Source organism: Pipistrellus hanaki (assembly GCF_964339955.1).
Source record: "Pipistrellus hanaki genome assembly, chromosome: 6".
Classification (NCBI taxonomy): domain Eukaryota; kingdom Metazoa; phylum Chordata; class Mammalia; order Chiroptera; family Vespertilionidae; genus Pipistrellus; species Pipistrellus hanaki.
In genome coordinates this window covers 9,126,836-9,147,681 of record NC_140508.1, presented here as the reverse complement: position 1 = coordinate 9,147,681, position 20,846 = coordinate 9,126,836, and the positions used below count along the sequence as shown (strand labels likewise).

The 20,846-nt window shown below is 45.0% G+C and overlaps 2 protein-coding genes and 1 pseudogene across 10 annotated transcripts in view; all 3 read left to right on the top strand.

Annotated features, from left to right (window-relative positions):
• The first annotated feature begins 6 nt into the window (after positions 1–6).
• CSTF1 (cleavage stimulation factor subunit 1) lies at positions 7–10,428 on the top strand. Of its 7 annotated transcripts, none has more exons than XM_084887609.1 (7): positions 7–214; positions 2,052–2,252; positions 3,634–3,911; positions 4,059–4,256; positions 4,736–5,126; positions 8,243–8,486; positions 9,313–10,428. In XM_084887609.1, exons 2-7 carry the CDS (start codon positions 2,084–2,086, stop codon positions 9,377–9,379), a joined length of 1,347 nt encoding a protein of 448 aa, XP_084743735.1. In that variant the 5' UTR covers positions 7–214; positions 2,052–2,083; the 3' UTR covers positions 9,380–10,428. The 7 variants fall into 7 exon arrangements, with proteins under 7 accessions (XP_084743735.1, XP_084743736.1, XP_084743730.1 ...); XM_084887604.1 differs by lacking the exon at positions 7–214 and adding an exon at positions 263–384; XM_084887605.1 differs by lacking the exon at positions 7–214 and adding an exon at positions 360–463.
• Positions 10,429–10,970: 542 nt separating this feature from the next.
• Positions 10,971–13,561, top strand: LOC311624780 (neurofilament light polypeptide-like; annotated as a pseudogene). Its single transcript has 2 exons — positions 10,971–11,071; positions 11,929–13,561. The product of its transcript is annotated as a neurofilament light polypeptide-like (transcript).
• A 5,739-nt stretch (positions 13,562–19,300) lies between these two features.
• CASS4 (Cas scaffold protein family member 4) overlaps positions 19,301–20,846 on the top strand; it is a 32,287-nt gene continuing 30,741 nt past the window's right edge. Inside the window, exons 1-2 of one of the 2 annotated variants that reach the window (XM_084889029.1) lie at positions 19,301–19,405; positions 19,965–20,163. In XM_084889029.1, coding sequence (XP_084745155.1) covers positions 20,128–20,163 — 36 coding nt within the window. In that variant the 5' untranslated portion in view covers positions 19,301–19,405; positions 19,965–20,127. Of the gene's footprint in view, positions 19,406–19,964; positions 20,164–20,846 lie in introns of those variants that run through there. The other variant, XM_084889030.1, reaches the window with a different exon arrangement.

Here is a 20,846-nt window from a genome sequence, read left to right as displayed (position 1 = left end):
TCCAAGAAAGGCGGACGCGGCGCGCAGGCGCACTTCCTCCATAAGGCCCCGGAAGTGGCGGCGCCAACGACCCGCCGTGCGGCCCCGGGCTGTCCTAGCGCGAGCGCCGCTCTCCGGCGGTGGCATTTGTCTGAGAAACGGAAGCCTCTCGGCGTCTGTGCTGTCGCGCAGGAGATAAAGTCAGAGGAGGTGAACGAACCTCTCGAAGGTGCCAGTAAGTAAGATGGCGAGACAGGCGGGGCCGAGTGGGCTGATCGATCGCGCAACGCTCGGCGCGGCGTCCTTTCCGCGTGCGCAGTGAGGTTGCGCAGGGAGCGATCGATCGGGCCGGCGTCGTGCCTCCATTTTTGTGGAAGAGCGGGAGACCGGGAGCTGCACTCGCGGGTACCGGGGGCCCGGGATGCGCGCAGAGCGGCTGGAGCGGTCGGGCTGGGGCCTCTAGGGCGCCACGGGAAGGACTGGGGTGAGGGGAAGGGGGAATGTGAGCGGGGAGGGGTGCGCGCTGACTTGCCAGGCTGGGCCTGCTGCCTCCCTCCCTCCAACCCTAGTTCACCTCGGTGCCGGGGTGGTGGCGGGGCGCACAGCGAAGGGCCGCTTCTTCTCCCGGGCCTTCTTCCAGCCCCGGGCATCGCCAGTCCTGTCTGTGTTCTTCTGTCCTCGGGCCTCGGCGTCCTCACCTGCAAACCGGGGGTGGTCATTAGGCGCTTCCTAGCCCCGCGAACCGCGTTCTGTGCATTGAGAACGGAGCTCGGCCTCTCTTTTCTTTTGAATTTCTCTGTACATCACACAGTGCTCCTGGCATGAGTGAGGAGACGGGATGGATTAGAAGTTAAGTTCTGGGCTCTGGTGTGTACAGTCCTGGCGGCCACTCATCTTGGACGAGTTGCTCAGCCACGTGTTACTTTCGGTGGATTTCTTAACCAGTTTGATTTAGTTTCGTCATCTCTGTTGTGTCCTGGTGCTGTCTACACAAGCATAAAAGAATTATATGCATTTGCTTCCACGTATACTTATTAAGTCCATTGAATGAATTTATGCAACGAGCAAATGCTGCCTTATAAAGCGCTCAGCATGGTGTCGGCAAGTGCTTAATAAATGTCAGCTGTTGTTAACACCCATCTGTGCAGCGCTTTAAGAACCCGGGCTCTGGGGTCAAGTAGCCTGGCTTAGAATCCAGGCTTTGCCATTTACAAGCCGTGTGATCCTGGGTGAGTTAGGCCTCTCTGGGCTTCAGGTTGTCCGTGTCCTAAACAGGATTAAATGATGATTTAATGAGGTCATTCATATCGTTGCCTTCCTGCTATGTGTCTCCCAGCTAGGGCCTGGAGCACTTAGACATCTGTAAATCCATCTAAGTGCCCAATCCTTCAGGTTTTGCCTCCCTCCTTTTTTATTGTTTTGGCCGTGTTATTTGCCAATATTTTATTCAGCATTTCACCTTTGACTCTTTTCCAAAACATTTGACTTGATTAACTTTTCATAGCACAATAGGTGTTTTGCCCTCATATCTTGATTTATTATCTAAATATATAATTTAACAACGTCAGTTGCTTTAAGTCTTAATACATGTTTTAAAGCATATGTATATATGCTTTATAACATGTATTAAGACTGACATAACTGATATTAGTAAACATACATTCAGCTAGTGCAGTGGTCAGCAAACTCATTAGTCAACAGAGCCAAATATCAACAGAACAACGATTGAAATTTCCTTTGAGAACCAAATTTTTTAAACTTAAACGTCTAACACCACTTATTCAAAATAGACTTGCCCCGGGCCGTGGTATTTTGTGGAAGAGCCACACTCAAGGGGCCAAAGAGTCGCATGTGGCTTGCGAGGCGCAGTTTGCTGACCACGGAGCTAGTGGAAACAGTAGTGTAGCCACATAACAGCTGAGAAACCTGATCTCAGGCAAACGAGTCATTGACCAAAGATAACGCAGGTAGTAGAGCTGGGATTTGAGTCCTGCCGGTCAGATCCAATTTCTGTGTTGCTTCTGTGATTTACTGGTGCCTCACTTCACCATTCACCCTTTTCCTCTTTGCAGCTGTCAGAGAAATTGTTTTCCTCTTCTCCAAGATGTACAGAACCAAAGTGGGCTTGAAGGACCGCCAGCAGCTTTACAAGTTGATCATTAGCCAGCTGCTCTACGATGGCTTCATCAGCATTGCTAATGGCCTCATCAATGAAATCAAGCCTCAGTCTGTCTGCGCACCCTCAGAGCAGCTCCTACATCTCATCAAACTAGGTAGCTGTGAATGCAATTCATTGATCCCTTGACAAGGTTTCAGATGTCCTCACCCATCAGAATTTTTCAAGATTATTTTCACTTCTTTAATGTAATACATGTCAAGTACAGTGCTCGATACTGAAGGAGATAGCATAGTCCAGATTATGAAGACTTCCAGCTGGTTCTAGCCTTGGGTCTTTATGCAAATTATCTGGACCCTTCAGTCACTGGATTATTGACTCTTCAAGTCTCAGCTCACATTGTCACCCCAGAGTCCTTTCTTACCTTTTCTAAAACCCACCTCACAACTATCCCCATTCCCCTCCACACACACACACACACACACACACTCTCTCTCTCTCTCAATCTAACACACAGTCCCATTTCCTTCCTAGCACAAGAACTGTCTGAAATTTTCTTTAGTATTTTGGGTTGTTTTCCACACGATCTATACCTCCCCACACACAAAAATAAAATAAAATGGCAAGCTCCTCAAAGATCAGGACCTTTTCTTGTCCAATAGTATGCCCTGGTGCTTGCCTGGTTCATAGAAAACACTCAGTGAAATACAGAATTATCAAACCTGTTTATACCCTCTGACCTGGCAGTGCCAGTTGTGGGAATTTTTGTTTTAAGAAGTGAAACAACTTTATGCATGGAGAAGAGTCCAGAAGAATTTATACAACCATGTTAACAGTAATTATCTCTGGGTGATACAGTCATTTTTTATTTTTTTGTTCATCTGCATTTTTCAATTTTTCCTATGCTATTAAACATTGTTTATATGATGTGTGGAGCTTTTTAAATTTCAAGCGTTCTTAATAAATAACATTCTTTCAGATATGTTTCACTAGTGTTAATGTATCTGACTTAATGAGCTTCAGAGTTCATATTAAGAGATCTCAGCCCTAACTATAATGTATAATATGGAGTAGGAAAAAGGAACAGTTTACAGAGCTGCTTTTTGTTTCTGTAGTTGTAGTTACATAGAACATTTTGGAAGCAAAAGTCAGCAGAGGTGACTATTTACTGAAGCTGGCCTTCTACAACCTATGTTCCCTACAGTGCAGTCACTGTGCACCCTGGTCAGTGTGCCTAGTTTCGTAAGATATAAGGATCATGCACCTCCAAGAAGTAGTATGTTGATATGGCAAACATCTTTCCCAGTTTAGATCCTAAACTTTGTGTGGGCCTTATTTTTTTAAGGAGAAAGAACCATTGATTTGTTGTTTCACTTATTTATGCATTCATTGGTTGATGCTTGTATGTGCCCTGATGGGGGATTGAACCCGCAACCTTGGCATATTGGGCAACACTAACAAACTGAGCTACTCAGGTAGGGCCTGTCTTGGCCTTTTAAAATAATATTTTTCATGCCCTTAATTTTTATTCCTTTCAGGAATGGAAAATGATGATACTGCAGTTCAGTATGCAATTGGTCGTTCTGATACAGTTGCCCCAGGCACAGGCATTGACCTGGAGTTCGATGCAGATGTCCAGACCATGTCCCCAGAGGCTTCAGAGTATGAAACCTGCTATGTCACATCCCATAAAGGACCATGCCGAGTAGCTACCTATAGTAGAGATGGGCAGCTAATAGCTACTGGGTCTGCTGACGCCTCCATAAAGATACTCGACACAGAAAGGATGTTGGCCAAAAGTGCCATGCCAATAGAGGTAAAAACCCCTGTAACACTGCCTACCTGCCTTTGTTCCCTCCTGGGAGAAGGAGAGTAATTTAAACCAGCTTTGCTAAGCATAGTAGCAGAGTGCTCTGTGAGTTAGATCTTACACTTTGCGTATCTCCTTATCTTATTGGTCTAGGTTATGATGAATGAGACTGCACAACAGAATATGGAAAACCACCCAGTGATCCGGACTCTCTATGACCACGTGGACGAAGTCACATGTCTTGCTTTCCACCCAACGGAACAGATCCTTGCCTCTGGCTCAAGGGATTACACTCTTAAGTTATTTGATTATTCTAAACCATCTGCGAAAAGAGCATTCAAGTACATTCAGGTTAGGAATGTGTTTTTTTTTAATACAGCGAGCTGTTGTATGGCTATTCTCTTTTTAGAAGTAGTCTCAGAAATCATACATAAAAGTACAGCAACAAGGATGTATGCCACAGGTGGCATGTGGCTCAGATTCCATGGGCACGTGGTTCACCTGTTGTCATGTGCCCACATCCTCTGGCGGGTTGGCACTGCTACAGGTCAGTTCAGTAAGGATTCAGAGTCCTATTGCACTCTAAAGGTTGCAGATCCATTTGAAAACAAAACAGTCACTTTGTTAAAGTCACGGTAATAAAGTTACTCAGTTAAAACTGTCAGGTATTTGCTGAAAGTCACATTTGTTACCTTGAAGTAATTTGTTCTTTCTCATACCTGACCCATTGTTTAATGGATTCTTTGCATCATCCAAAGATTTTCCACATTTCCTCTGGAAACAATTGTCCCATAGTTGGTCACTTAATGTTAACGTCTCTGTCCTAACAGGAAGCTGAAATGTTACGCTCCATCTCTTTTCACCCTTCCGGAGACTTTATACTTGTGGGGACTCAGCATCCTACTCTTCGACTTTATGATATCAACACATTCCAATGTTTTGTCTCTTGCAATCCTCAAGATCAACACACCGATGCCATATGTTCTGTTAATTACAACCCTAGTGCCAACATGTATGTGACTGGCAGCAAGGATGGCTGCATCAAGCTGTGGGATGGTGTCTCGAATCGGTGCATCACAACTTTTGAGAAAGCACACGATGGTGCTGAAGTTTGTTCTGCCATCTTTTCCAAAAATTCTAAATACATTCTTTCAAGTGGAAAAGACTCTGTAGCTAAACTTTGGGAAATATCAACAGGACGGACACTGGTCAGATACACAGGTATGTGAGAAATTGATATTATTGAACACTTAGTCATCATTTGACAGTTTCAGATAAGGGAAACCAAGGCTTAAACTAGATAGGGCCAAGTCATTTAGCCAACCCTACAGTTAGTAAGTGGCAGACCTGGAAATAGAGCCCTAGTTTCTTACCTTTGCTTTTTTCAATACATTATAGCTTAACTAGATCTGATTCCATGCAGGTAGCATTTGAGAACTGGTGGTCTCTTTGCAGGCTGACCGCCTGCCTTCTCTGCAGTCCAGAGAAAAGCCTCCCTAAGTGTACACATCAAGGACAAAGAAGGCTGAGAGGGAAGATCTTGGCCCATTCCTAAGTGAACAGAGGTAGCCCCCAAGGGAGACCACAAGTGTTCTAAATTGAAGCTAGATATAAAATGGGTGCTTAGACAGAAAAAATTGTTCTTCCGCTTCTCATTAATTCATGTAGGCCTCTAATTGGTAACAGTTGTGGCTTTGAGCTCTGTGATGAGATTTAAATTTATCCTTTCACAGTAGTCTGTTCAAGTCTAACCATTTATAGTGAGTGTTGTTAAAATATTGTGTTTCATTTTCCTGTTCCTGTAGAAGCAAAGGCTGTTGTGTGGTAGAACACCTCCAGTAAACTTTAGTTAGTTTCTTCTGTGAGGTGCTTGTGTCATGTGCTGAAATTGCATGACTAACCTAAGAGCTCCCAAAATTGTTGAAAGGGGCTCTGCTATGGAGTTAGCATTGCAGAGAAAATTGAAGAGTTGGTGAGATCTTAACCACTAGGGGGCAGCATAGTCTACTGTAGATTTACCTCCTTAAAACCTGAGCTTGCTTCCTGCTGTCTGTCTGGCTTCTGGTACAACTAGCAAGTGTTGGGAAACATTGAGCACTTACTGTTGTATTAAGCTTGTTTGAAAGATATTTGATCTATGAAAAGACTGTGTGTGCTGCAAAAGGGAGGTATAACAGTGACCAAGTAAAAATGGGAAAACTGCCCTGCTGGCTTGGCTCAGTGGTTGAGCGTTGAACCTATGAACCAGGAGGTCACTGTTCGATTCCTGGTCAGGGCACATGCCCAGATTTTGGGCTCGATCCTTCGTAGGGGGCATGCAGGAGGCAGCCAATCCATGATTCTTTCTCATTATTGATATTTCTGTCTGTCTCTCCCTTCCTCTCTGAAATCAATTTTTCAAATCTTAAAGAAAAATGGTAAAAGCTCCTCCCCCTTGAAAAAGTACACCAGACTGCTGACAAAAATTTATTATATTTGGGGTTTTTTTAATGAATGTTCGAAATGTTTTATGGTTGGTTTTGGTGGGCAGTTGGGAGATGATTTTAAATAAGGTTATACTGAATTTTATATGCAAATTTCAGTTTTCCTAATTCACAGACCCTTTGTGTCAGCAAATTTAGATCTGTTTCCCGTTTTAATGTTTAGTTAGAATTATCTATAATAATAGAAGAATATGCTAGTTAGACCAGATGTCCTCCCAGACTAAGCCAGGGCTGCAAGGGAAGCCCAGGTCCCGGGTGCCAGAAGGAAGTCGGTGCCGGCAGCCGGGGGGAGGAAGGCCTACTCTTGCACGAAATTCGATGTGCATTGGGCCTCTATCTTAAAATAATGAAGGAAAAGAGAAAACTACCAATTATATATGAGAAGTTTTAATGTTAAAAGTTAATTGAAAACTCTGTAAACAAAATAAAAATGCTGGATTAGAGGGGAAATAGTCATAGCATATATAATAGACACATGTTAGACATTGGTCAGTGAACACAAAAGATAAATGACCAACCTCACTGAAAACCTAAGAAATGAAAAGGGAGGCATCATTTTATGCTCATCAGATTTCAAGAATTTAAAAGGTTGGTATTATCTAGTAGTGATAAACATTTCAGTAAATACATTGTCAAGAGCATCAATTAGTAAAATATTTCTAAAGGGCAGTTTGGTGTCACATATCAAAATTTTAAAGATATATAAAGGGTGAGGCAAAAAGTAGGTTTATAATGGTTCGTATGAAAAATAATACAGTAATAATTATTGCATTTGTACTTACAACTGTAAACCCACTTTTGCCCCACCCTGCATCTTTTGACCCCCTATACTCACTCTTAGAAATTCAGCCTAAAAAGATAGATAGGCAGCTTGCACAAGCACACATAAAGATGTCCACCCAGCATTGTCTGGAGTGGTGGAAAGTTAGAGACAGCATGAATGTCCACCAGAAGCCTCGAGTAAACAGGTTCTCCCTCATTTAATCCCCACAGCAGTGTTGGGGGTGCTGCTGTAATGATCCCCATGAAACAAGAGAATTAAGATGGAGGGAAGTACTTTGTTCAAGGTCACATCAATAACAAGTGGTGACCAGCTGAGACACCAAAGTTTGTATTGTTGTTCATTATGCTGTCTTCCCTTTTTATATGATCTCCACTACTGACACTGGGGTAAAAACAGCATATGATGTGTGCTCTGGTTTATATAATTTCAAATGAGTACAACACAGAGATATGTGGGAAGGAAAATAAGCAAAATATTGACTATGGGTGTAAAGTTATCAGGCATTTTTTATTCTTGATATAGTAGTTTAAACAAAATATATCTTTTTCATGGTCATAAAAAAGCGTAAAGCTTTCTTTTGGAGAGCAGATGTTCCTACATCCCAGTAATTCTAGTCCTAGGAATTTAATTCTAAGGAAGTAATGTGTTCTGAACAAAGAACGTTTATCACCACATTGCTTACCATTGGAAACAGACTAAATGGGAAAAGAACTAAGCAATGATGTTTCTAAACGATGGGATACTTTGCAGACAGTAAAAAAGATGGAAAATGTATCCAACAGAAAGTTGGTTTAGAGACATAGGATGTGGCACCAGTTTGTATTGTTTTTTAAAAGGTTTTTGTACCTCAGAGTGCATCACAGTTAACAGCTGCCTAAGGGATTAGGCCAGAAGTGATTCTCTCTTTCATACTTTAGAGTTCCCAAAACTGCACAATAGATGTGTAATACTTCAGCAATTTTAAAATGTTCTTTTTATAGCTCTGGGATTAATAGCCAAAGTAGAACAGAGGGTCTAAGGTGTGAACTTGTAAAGCTACCCTGGCCCTTACCCTCTCGGTCTGTGCGCAGGTGCTGGCTTGAGCGGGCGGCAGGTGCACCGGACACAGGCTGTCTTCAACCATACAGAGGACTACGTGCTGCTGCCAGACGAGAGGACCATCAGCCTGTGCTGCTGGGACTCGCGCACAGCCGAGCGCCGAAACCTGCTGTCCCTGGGCCACAACAACATCGTGCGCTGCATCGTGCACTCGCCCACCAACCCCGGCTTCATGACCTGCAGCGACGACTTCAGGGCCAGGTTCTGGTACCGGAGGTCAACCACAGACTAGAGCCCCGCCTTAAATCGGGTTCTTTCCCAGAGGACCCCCCCCTCCCCTGTCCCGTCAGCCAGCCGCAGTAGAAAGTCATGGTACCATCTTTGGCAGTTAGGCTGCCAACTCTACACCCTTCTTGGATTTGTACAAAAGGGTCTTTTTTTACCTTGATGTGGAATCATGGTGGAAAAAGTGGGAAACGCAGACCCCTGCTCTGCACTCACTGATTATTACAGTGTGATTTTCATCGGTTTTGTAAATACAGGACTTGCCATTTCTCTGAACTTGATCTTTTGAAGAAGGGTAGAGTATTAAAGTGCTTTCCAGATCTCAGGTGGATCTGTCCTAAGGAATTCTCATTGGGCTCTTTTGTCATCTTCTGTGCCTGTTCCACATCTCTGTGTTTTCCTTTCAAAATGCCTTTGGACAGATAAGTAGGCATACCCTGAGAATGGAGTTTCGTGCCCTATTAAACCACTTTAGAGAATCAATTCTCTGAAATGACATCCTGATAATAAAGCTCAGACCTGCAACTTTACTGTTACACATTTTCACTTCAATAACATAATGGCCAGTTTTCCTGAGACTTACAGGAACATCTTCCACCAGACCTCCCACATTACCTTTCATACCTGCAGTGCTCATCTTCAGTAAATGCATTTCCCATCAGATGCCGCCATTTGAGGGGAAGCATAGATTTGGAGGTTATGTCCAATCTAATTGGAGTTAGGTGGTCCAACCACTGCCCTCAGGTGTTGCTTGTCTTCATGAATGGTCAATATTGTTAGGCTTTGTTCTTATGTAACTTTAAATCTTATTTTTCAGCCTGAACCTTAACTACACATCGTGGATGCACAAGGCAACTGTGTTCTCAGAAGATTTTTGCAATTAACTGACTGATACAAGTTTTCTTTCTTTTATTTATTTATTTTTTTGAAAGTTTTTTAGTCGGTACCAATATTTCTCTGTGTTGAGCACTAGCTGGGTCAAAGAACCCAAACTCCCCTCACTAAGATATCTTCGGTTTATATTTTTCCCCAAATACAAATACCTCATGATCTGGGTGGGAGCACCTAAAAATATAACCTGGGAGTAGTAGGTAAAAAGTGAAATAGAGTAATGTAATTGTCTTACGTTATAGGAATTTTAAAATCTGATGTTTATTGCATAAAAATTCTGCTTTAGTCGTCCTTAAGGATCATTTTAATTCTTTATAAAATGATTTTAAGCTTTCTTAACGAGTAAAATCACAGTTTTTTGTTCAGATTTACAAAGACCTATATTTTGTGCTGCATAGTAAGTAAACTTTATTTTATGTGCTGATTCCCTGGTATTTGAACTAGGACATCAAACGGTGCTGCTTTTGTAAGATTAAAAGATAACAGTTGACTAGGAACAAAGATAACCAGTTCTACCCAAAAAATCACCAAACATGGCTTCCCACTTGCTTTTCTGGCTTCTCTTTTCCTCCAACCTGTGAAACTGAAGAAGAGGTTGGCGTTTCCGCATTGTTCTGCCCTGGCACAAGCCCTGGGATGCGCACTCTGCACTCCACATGTAAGTCCTGCCGGATCCTTCTAACTGTTCGTCAATTAAAATACTGATACCCACTTTTTCCAGTTTTTGGAATAGTCTCAGCAATGGATCTGTAGTTTCAGGACTTCTGTTTACAAGATCAAGATACTTTTGTGTGTTTCCAAAATGAACTTTCTAACCTGAGTTTGTTTTTTTGTTTGTTTTTTTTTTTTCATTTAAAAATTACCTTGTTTTGAACTGGTATAAATGCCTTGAGTATTTCATAAATTTGGTATCTGCACATAATTGTACCACACTACCCTGGCATTCAAATGGTGAATAATACCCAGTCAGGATAAGAATTTAAAACTATGTTATTTTTTAAAGATAGGTGATTTTTAAAATAAACTTTTTGTATATAATGATAATTTAAAGCTAATTCATTTTTTCGGAGCTTGCTTGCTTTAAATGTTTTTGTCATGGCTTTGAGCTGTTACTCTTCACTCTTTAGTGCTTTGTTCTGGAAGTCAGGTTTTTGTAGTTTAATCACCTTTAGCTGTGTATCTTTGCTCTTCCCACTCTATGAATTTGAAAACTTGGGTATAATTTCACTTATTTAGGTCATTCAGAAAAACCTGCCTTTTGCCTTAAGCGTTGGTTTCCCGTGTGTGTGTGGGGGGGGGGGGGGGGTGTGACGATCTAGGTAGGAGGGTAGCCTGGGGAGGGAGGGGAGATAAGATAGGAAGGCAGCCTATCCTCTTTGAGGCTTCAGCTTCCTTTTCTGTGATGAAAGAGCTTCATCAGAACATCTCCAACGTGCACTTGTGTCAGGGAAGCTTCTAAACACGTTTTCTATTAGCTTATCTAATAAAGATGGAATATGCAAATTGACCATCACTTCATAAAGACTATGGCGCCCACAGCCAATGAGGGAATATGCAAATAGACGTGACAAAGATGGCAGCGGCATGGCAACAACACAGGCGTTCCGCCTCACCCCGGCCACTCCGGGCCTCTGGGCAGCGTGTGAAGTGGGAGGCAGTGGCCAGAGTGAAGGCCCAGGTCTCAGGTGCCAACAGCCAGAGAAGGAGGGCCTATTCTTGCACGAATCTTCATGCATTGGGCCTTCAGTTCTGTATAATAAAAGGGTAATATGCAAATCGACTGAAAGGTAGAATGACAGTTGATGTGACAAACACCACCAGGGGGGCATATGGTCAACACAGGAACTGCCCTCTGGTGGTCAGTGCACTCCCACAGGGAGCACTGCTCAGTCAGCAGCCGGGCAAGCCCAGCAGTGGTGGCAGGAGCCTCTCCTGCCTCTGAGGCAGCACTAAGGAGCAGCAAGCAGGTGGGCAGTAAGGAGTGAGGGCTCCTGAATTGTGAGGAGGATGTCTTGACTGCTGGCTTAGACCGTCAGACATCCCTCTCACAGGAAAAGGGCCTAAGCCGGCAGGTGAACATCCCCCAAGAGGTCCTGGACTGTGAGAGGGTGTAGGCCAGGCTAAGGGGACAAACCCCCCCCCCCCCCTCCAGTGCATGAATTTTTGTGCACCAGGCCTCTAGTTACATCTACACTAATAAAAGAGAAAATGCTAATTGACCATATCTCTGCTATGCCCACAGCCAATCAGAAGTGATATGCAAATTAAGCCAACAAAGATGGCATATGCAGGAGGGGCGGGTTGTGCCTGACACCACCTGCAGGGTCCAATCTATGATTGGTATCTGGGCAGGGCGGGCGGGCAGTGCATGGCACCGGGCAGAGGGTGATGGCCAGTGTCTAGAATCGCTGTCTGCCACCAGGCCGCCTGCAGACACCGGTGGAGCAGGCCAGGGTTGAACATTTTAATGAAAATGGGATGCCTGTGCCCCAGCCCACCCAGCCTCAGCCCTGGCGAGGAGAGGGCAGTGAGCAGTAAGCAGGCACCAGGGCTTGGAAGGGACTGGGAGCAACCTGCAGGCATGCTATCAGGAAGAGATGCTGAACCATGATGATGCAGAGAGCTGGCTGATGGAAGCGCGCAAAGGTGCAGATGAGGCAGGTCTCGCTGAAGCTGAGCTGGAATAGCACCTCGACAGCCTGAGAGACTAAATCGCCTTTCTGAAGAAGGTACGCCAAGCTGCAGGCACAGATCCAGTATGCTCAGATTTCATGGAGAAGGCCATGTTCTCCAAGTCCAACCTCTGCTGCGCTCAAGGACATCTGCACCCAATCAATACAAGAAGCTGGCTGCCAAGAACATGCAGAATGCAGAAGAATGGTACAAGAGCTGCTTCACCATGCTGATGGAGAGCACTGCCAAGAACACCTATGAGGTGCGCACCTCCAAGGACAAGCTGTCTGAAAGCAGCTACCTGCTCAAGGCCAAGACCCTAGAGATTAAAGCATGCGGACATGAACAAAGCTCTGGGAAAGCAGCTGCGAGAGCTGGAGGATAAACAGAACTCCAACGTTAGTGCTATGTAGGACACAATCAACAAATTAGAAAATGAGTTGAGAACTACAAAGGGTGAAATTGTATGATATTTAAAAGAATACCAGGACCACCTCAATGTGAAGATGGCTTTGGACATTGACATTGCAGCTTACAGGAAACTCTTGGAAGGTGAGGAGACCCAGCTCAGTTTCACCAGCGTGAGAAGCATAGCCAGCAGCTACTCCCAGAGTTCCCAGATCTTTGGTCGATCTGCCTACAGTGGTTACAGACTAGCTCCTACTTGATATCCGCTCGCTCCTTCCCTTCTTAATACACCAGCCACATCCAGGAGGAGCAGATAGAGGTGGAGGAGACCGTTGAGGCTGTAAAAGCTGAGGAACCTAAAAGAGAATCTGAAGAGGAGGAGAAGGAGAAGGAACTGGCTGGTGAAGAGGAAGGAGAGAAAGAGGAAGAAAGTGCCAAGGAAGAATTTGAGGATGGAAAAGAGGAAGGTGAAGGAGAAGATGCCCAAGAAGCTGAGGATGAGAAGAAGGATGAAGGTGCTGGGGAGGAGCAAGCAAACAAGAAGAAAGATTGAGTGCCTCCCCTCCTTTAATTTTTTCAGGAATAATCCTGAAACCAGGCCAACCCTTCACCAAGCAAGCAGTTGAGTTCCCAATACTATATGAATTAGGAAGTCAATATATATAACATTCTGAGGTGACTCCGGTTGGACATTAAATGTTGTGCTATGACTTCTCTCCTTATTATGCAGAGTATCTGTTTGCTGCAGAGAGGCTTCCTGGCTTGCTGCCAGTCAGTACATGGTCCATGCTTATGAGTTCAGGATCTATGACAATGTGAATAATTCAGATGTTTACAATGAATACACATGAATACATGAATTCACTGATGTTAATGTTAAACTTCATGGAGAAAATAGTCCTTTGAATCTTTGGTGGTTAGAAATTAAAGATTTCAAATCATGTGCAATAAACAGTAAATAAAGTTACACTGAATGACAAAAAAATACAATAGGGACCAGGAAACATTCAAAGAACTGGGAAACCATTCCCAAATCAGGAAGGGAAGTCACAGGGTATATACTATTGCTACAAATACAGTATTTCTTACTATTTACAGCAGGGGTCCTCAAACTTTTTAAAGTGGGGGCCAGATCACGGTCCCTCAGAGAGCTGGAGGGCCGGACTATATGAACTACTAATTCCTACTGTAACACCTTGGCTGCGCTCACTGCCCAAAAAACCTGGCGGGCAGGATCAGACTCCCCTGGGGGCTGCATGTGGCCCGCGGGCCGTAGTTTGAAGACCCCTGACTTACAGCATATACAATGTAATGTATTAGATGCCTTCCTATTGCATGAAGTATGTATTCTCATAGTAATACTGGTACATACAGTTATGGCAGTATGTCATATCCTATCTATACTAATAAAAGGGTAATATGCTAATTAGACCATGATACCTTCCAGGCATCCATCCAGACAAAGCCATGGTGGCGGAGCCAGGGCAGAGGCTGTTAGGGGTGATCAGGCCGGGGGGTGGGGGGTGGAGGGCAGTTGGGGGTGATCAGGCTGGGGGGTGGAGGGGCCCAGTTGGGGGTGAGCAGGCCAGCAGAGGGGACCAGTTGGGGGCAACCAGGCCAGCAGGCAAACTGGTTAGGAGTGATCAAGCAGCAGGCAGGTGAGCAGTTAGGAGCCAGCAGTCCCAGATTACGAGAGGGTTGTCCAATTCCAGTTTAGCTCAATCCCACAGGGGTCCCAGATTGGAGAGGATGTATGCTGGGCTGAGGGACACCCACCCTGTGCACAAATTTCGTGCACTGGGCCACTAATATATACATAAAAGACTATTTTGTAAAGTGTTCCCTCGGGAATTCGACCCGGAGAATGGGAGTTCGATCTCTCGCTATGACATGCACTGACTACCAGAGGGCGATGCGGAACATAGTGGGAGACAAGTGGTTGTGGTGGGGCACTGAGGAAGCTAGGGAAGGGGGTCGGGGGGACTGCAGTGGCAGTGGTGGCACGGGTGGTGAGGGAAGGGGAGGAGGCAGGGAACCTGATAATCCCTGATTGCCAGACAGGTCTAGGGACCCTACCCATGCATGAATCTCATGCACCAGGCTCTAGTCATGACATAAACAGATGGGGAGAGGGAAGACATAAGACATGTACTTTGAAGGGGAGACTTCTGTCCCTGAAAATAATGAAAGACCAGGCACTCTAAGAACTTTTTTGAAACAAACCCTGGACAGACTTTATTTTTAAGCTATAAATAGATAGCTGAGATAGAAGAAAACAAGGGATTCCTAGGGCAAAAACAACCAGAATGCACAAAGCCAGGAGGTTAACAGGACAGCACCCTGTCCGTTACACCAAGGATATTTGTTAAGCCCTCCTAGCCTAATTCCTGAGCTCTGAGTCTTCACAGGGTAGGAACTTTGATCAAGAAAGAAAACCCATGCCAAAACTGGTTTGGCTCAGTGGGTAGAGCGTCGGCCTGCGGACTGGGAGGTCCCAGGTTCGATTCCAGTCAAGGGCATGTACTTTGGTTGCGGGCACATCCTCAGTGAGGGCGTGTGCAAGAGGCAGCTGATTGATGATTCTCATCGATGTTTCTAACTCTGTCCCTCTCTCTTCCTCTCTGTAAAAAAATCAATAAAATATATATTTTTTTAATAAAGAAAGAAAGCCCAGAACCCAAAAGATGCCCCCCTCAGCAAAAGGGAGAACTTCACAAAAACCCTGCCTGGAAGGAGGAGGGTTCCTCTGAGATTGCACAGGCCTAGGTGTGCAGGGAGGGGTGTGGAGTCTGCACAGGGCAGGGTCTTCTCAGAATCCTGTCCACAGGCTGTTGGTCCAGAAAGGCTGGAACAATTCACAGGACCTGTGTGACTGGGAGAAACACAAGCCAGGAATTTAAGGCAACCCTAGTTGGTAGTGGCCTCAGGTACCCAACAGAAGCCAGCTCAGAGTCTCTGGAAGAACACATCGAACCCAGGCCTCAAGCCTCCCAGTAAAGCTCTAAGACTCAGAGGGCCACATCCCAGGAACAGTCGGAGAAACAGCAAAGTGATGAGAATTGGTAGAAGCTAGAAACCAGTCAGACTTGGAAAGACTGATTATCAGATGAACAAGATAGTATGTTTGAAGAACCAAAATAAGGAAATCAAAATTCAACCGAGGATCAAGAAACTTAAGAAGTTACGGAGTAGATTGGAACAACTGAAACAGCTGTTAGGAAACATTTTGATTTCTGTAGCTTTCGTACTTCATGCTTTTGCCCTGTTTCTGCAGCTCTTATCCTTTGCCTCTTGCTCCTTGGCCAGTGCCTGTCTCTGCAGCCCCTTTCCCTGCACCCTCTCCAAGTGGTCCTTCCCCCTCCCTCAGCCCGCAGGACTATTTACCCCTAGCAACGCTTTCTGTCCTGGTTTTCCTTGTTCTCCCGCTGACGTTCAGCCTTTCCTCCGGTTCTATGACCACTGCACACCCAACAGCAATCCCTTTGCTTTTTGTTCCAAGTCTTGCTCTGATTCCTTTTCCCTCTCAACTCTGGGATCAAAATTTAGGCTAGTAAAGTGAGTTACCACTAGAAATTATGGTAGCTATGGGGCCTTAGTCATCCTTATTTCATCCCTACACTAAGGGATGTAGGTGAATTTGTTGGCAGCTTATGCAATTCTTTGACCAAAAGAGCCATTTGTTATTTACCTTCACAAGGTTCAAATCTGCCAGTGAATCAGATGGTTTCAGAGCCATGCAGTCTGGTGTTTCCTCCCACGCCTTTAAACCTGGTGTCCACTGTATTTTAATAAGCAGTATCGAGCCCAGCTGGTGTGGCTCAGTGGTTGACCTGTGAACCAGGAGGTCATGGTTTGATTCCGGTCAGAGCACATGTCCTGGTTGTGGACTTGCTCCCCAGTAGGAGGCATGCAGGAGGCAGCCGATAAATGATTCTCATCATTGATGTTTCTATCTCTCTCTCCCTCCCTCTCTGACATCAATAAAATTTTTAAAAAGTAATAAGCAGGTATCAAGTGCCCAGTGTCCCACTGCCACTGCTCCATGGGCTTGAGAGTTGCAGGCCCACATGGGAGCAGTGGGAAGCATTCAAAATCAAGTTCCATAAAGAAAAGCAATCTTCCTGCACATTCCCTGAGGACTATCGAAGTTATCAGACTCACTAGGTTCGGAAAAGAGAAACGAATGACAAATCCTGTTCTCAGTGGCAGATTTGTCAAGAGGGGAAATAATTACCTCACTGGAGGCTCACCTTGGTTCTCTTGAACTCAAGCTGTTTCAGCCTTGGGTCGGCAGGATGTTGCGAGAGCCAGGCAATTTCCTAGAATGATCAGCTCTCACAATATTTATACATACGACAGACTCACTTGCCTTAAAAAGCAAATATGAGTGGATTATAGCAAAATGTGTAAGGCCTTTCTGAAAAATCGTAGCAGGTCCAAATACCAGGTTGAGAAGTCAAGCCCCTCTCGTTCACAAGCTACTGCATAGTTTCTGTGCAGGGGTTAGTTTAATTTCAGGGCCAAATCCTATTCTTTTGTGTCTTGGTTTTGTTTTTGGGTTTTTTTGGTCAAGGTGGTTTTTCCCAAGAAAAGGCATGCAAATCAGAGCCTTCTGATCTGTGTGGTGAACTTGAGTCAGCCCTTCAGTTTTGGGAAGAGCCGGTATCAGGAATTTGATAAGGTCATGGGGCCCGTGAGAAAGTGCGTGGTTGAAGTGGGCCTTTTTCTTTTCTGGGAGACTTGGGTTCATATTTTATCTCTGTCACTTTACCATGTAGTCTCAGGCACATTGGTCTATCCTGTTATACTTTTTCCAAATATATACAAAAGTCAATAATATAGCAGAAACTGGTTGCCATGGGTTTGGGGACAGGAGAATGAGGAGTGACTGCTAAGGGGTACGGTTTCTTCTGGGGGTGATGTTCTGAAATTGGATAGAGGTGGTGGTTTAAACAACTGTGAATATACAAAAAATAAAAATTTAAAAAAATACTGAATTGTACTCTCTTAAAGGGTGAATTTTGTGGTATGTGAATTATCTATAATAATAAAAGGGTAATATGCTAATTAGACTGGGCGTATTCTGGACATCCTTCCTGACGAAGCCGGGCCGGAGGGAAGCCAGCAGGATCCTGGATGCTTGCAGGTGACTTGAGGGAAGTCAGCCCAGATCCCGGGTGCCTACCAGGGACCAGAGGAGGGAAGCTGGTGCCAGCAGCTGGGGGAAGAAATTTTCATGCATCAGGACTCTAGTATCTTAATAAAGCTGTTATTTTATTTTTTTAATATGTTTTATTGATTTTTTACAGAGAGGAAGAGAGAGTGATAAAGAGTTAGAAACATGGATGAGAGAGAAACATTGATCAGCTGCCTCCTGCACACCCCCTACTGGGGATATGCCCGCAACCAAGGTACATGCCCTTGACCTGAATCGAACCTGAGACTCTTCAGTCTGCAAGCCAACACTCTATCTACTGAGCCAAACCTAAAGCTGTTATTTTCATTGAATATCAACAGTATAAAACAATGAATCCCCATATACCCATCACTCAGACCCCCCAATTTTCAGCTTATTGCCATTCTTGTTTTTCTATACTTCTATTCATTTCTCCTTTCTTGGATTATTTTGAAGCCAATTTCAGGAGTATTTTATCTGTAAGTATAATATTTCAGTATATATTTCAGAGATAAGGCCTTTTTAAACAGAATTTCTAGCCTCATTACACCTTGAAATAGTAGCATTAATTACCTAATATCACATACCTAGTACCAGTGTTCCAATTTCCTTATAAATTATTTGTTTTGAATTAGAATCCAAATAAGGCCCATACATTGCGAGTTGATGTGTCTTAAGTCTCTTAATTTTCAGATTCCACCTCTGTCTTTTTTCTTCCTTTGCAGTTTATTTATTGAAGAAACCAGTTTGGGTTGTTGTTGTTGTTTTTTTTTTTTTTTTTTTTTTTTGCCAAATCTCTATCTCTTGTTCTCTCCCCAAGTATGAGGGATGTGTGACTTTTGTTTTAGAAAATAGTGGGTTGTAGATAAGAGACATTTGGACTGAGCCCCTCCACTCTGGAATTTTCCCCCATGTGTATATGTCGGGAAGCACTGAGTTTAGGATTCATGGATTCCCACCAGAAACCTGAACCTCCCTCCACATTGGCCCGAGGCCTCAGCTGCCTCTTCCTCCTCAATGCTGCCTGTGCACCCAGCACAGCGCCTGCCAAAGCCAGAAGGAAGCAGGGACGAAGACGCACCAACATTAATCCAACACATCGGATGTCCTTTGTCCTACAAGTGTCACCAGCCACGCGAATTGCAGTACTATGATATTATGCTATTCTAACTCTGTCTATCAGTAAGACAAATAGGATCAAAGAAGTTCCACTAGTCCTAATGTCATAACCTCAGCCACTGTCATGACTCATTGCTCTTTCAGATGAGTCTGCTTGTTGTCCTTAAATGGAACTTGCTAATTCCATCATTTTTTCCGGTTTGCATGTTCATGGTGGCCCAGCCAGGCACAAGCTCTGCCTCTAAACAGACCTGCCCGCCTGGCTTCTCACCTTGCCTTCCTCCTGAAGCCTTTCCGAACTGACTCCCCCTACTCACATCTCTGCCCTCTCCACCCACCCCCACGTCAGCCTGCCTGTGGACCCCCCTCCCTCCATTCTGTAGGGTCATTGTTCGTTCCTTGTTGTCAGCTCCCATCAGCAACACATCAGTTACTTGGTGCAGGAAGTTAGCTTCCAACAATGATAACAATTTAAAATATGGATTGTCTCAGCCACAAGTCAGCCCGCTATTGTCGTGGCAGCTCCTTCCGGGCGCTCAGACTTGTGGGGACTACACACGGGACAAGCAGCCCGCAAGCCAGTGAGTGCTGTCATCGCAGGAAGGGAGCACAGAAGGCTTGTTGGAGGTGGAAGGATGGGCTGGTGAGACTTAAGAGACAATATAATTCTATTGCTATGGGCTCAGCATAGCCAGGTGCAGCCAGCACCCAGGAAATGTGACCATCGAGTGTTGGGTACAGAGACCAGGAGGTGGGCATGGGGTCAGGGCGGGGAGAAGGGGGTGCTGAGTGGGGAGGACAGCGGGGACAAGGTCCTTCAGGGCAGTCCCCTGGCTTGTTTTCTTTTGGCCACCAAAGGACAGTGTTGGGGGCAGGGAGGAGGAACATTGACCGATTTCAGAAAGTTGGGCTCGTGGCCTCTAATCAGAAAGAACTTGGTCTGCGTGGTGTGGGCCGATCCACGGTGTTTGCGGGATGAGAATGCTGTGCGCTCATACTCCGAGCTTTTCAAAGTAGGAACTTCCACCTACAAAGCAGAAGAGTGTTGGTGGGTTTTTTTCTTTTGTGGTTTCACACAGCAAATATATGACAATCTCTGCTTACAAGCGAAGTGAGACGTCAGGCACTGAGGACCGAGGGTGGCCAGGATTTCTGGTCCTGCCTCCATCAGCCCTTTCCTCTTACTCGTACCTGCTTTCCAGAAAGGGAGCCTGCTGGGAGAGTCTTCTTGACAACTTCCCGTGCCGTCAGCTCCACAGAATTCCGTTTCTGAGAACCTGCCCGGAGCATGCAGTGACATTGCGTAACCCGCCTCCAGAGCGGGTGGTGTTATCCGTGGCGCTCAGAGCGGCTGTTTCACCGGACATGAGAGGAGCGAGCGGCATGGATGGGGCGCCCAAGGTGAGTGATGGGGGCCTTCTGAACGGGCAGGGGGCAAACAAATGGCAGCGACCGGTGTTTGTTCTGAGTTTTTAATGAAACCACAGAGTGTGCTAGTGTCAGTTAAGTTTGCGATGGGAAGGTTTCGTGTTGGTTTAAGTGTGGAAGGTGCTTTAAGCTTCTTACCAATTGGACTCGGATGAAAAGTACTTTCCAGCAGAAACCAGCTTTTGGGGTTGATAACACAGTCGACCCCTTTGTGTCCGTTCACCTTCTAACAAACTTCTTGAACAAGTGAGACCTCAGCTCACCCCCACCACTCCTTTCTCTAGACCCCGAGCACACTCACTGTCACTCCCAGTGTCCTGAGGACCCTGCGCTCCTGCCCCAGGCCTGGGCAGCCACCTGGGTGCTCCCCCATTTTCTTCACGTTACCTTTGGTATTGATCTGTGTGAGCTGAGCTCCAGGCTGGGACTTGAATAAAAAAAAAGAGTCACTATTTCGGGAGTAGAACTGGCTACAAAAAAATAAACTTGCTCAGACACAAGGAAAGTGAAGCTCAACGGTTACTTTGCTATACCTTTAAAAAATATAAGTAGAACAGGAAAATAAGGAAATGGAACACTAAGTGGAGAGTCTTATATGAATTAAATATATGTTACTTATTCTGATAACTAGGTGTCATTAGTGGAATATATAGCTG

Coding starts and splice junctions, on each gene's coding strand:
- CSTF1 (XM_084887609.1), top strand. CDS start 2,084: ATGTACAGAACCAAAGTGGGCTTGAAGGACCGCCAGCAGCTTTACAAG. Junction 2,253..3,633: donor CCTACATCTCATCAAACTAG/GTAGCTGTGAAT, acceptor TATTCCTTTCAG/GAATGGAAAATGATGATACT. Junction 4,257..4,735: donor GAGCATTCAAGTACATTCAG/GTTAGGAATGTG, acceptor CTGTCCTAACAG/GAAGCTGAAATGTTACGCTC.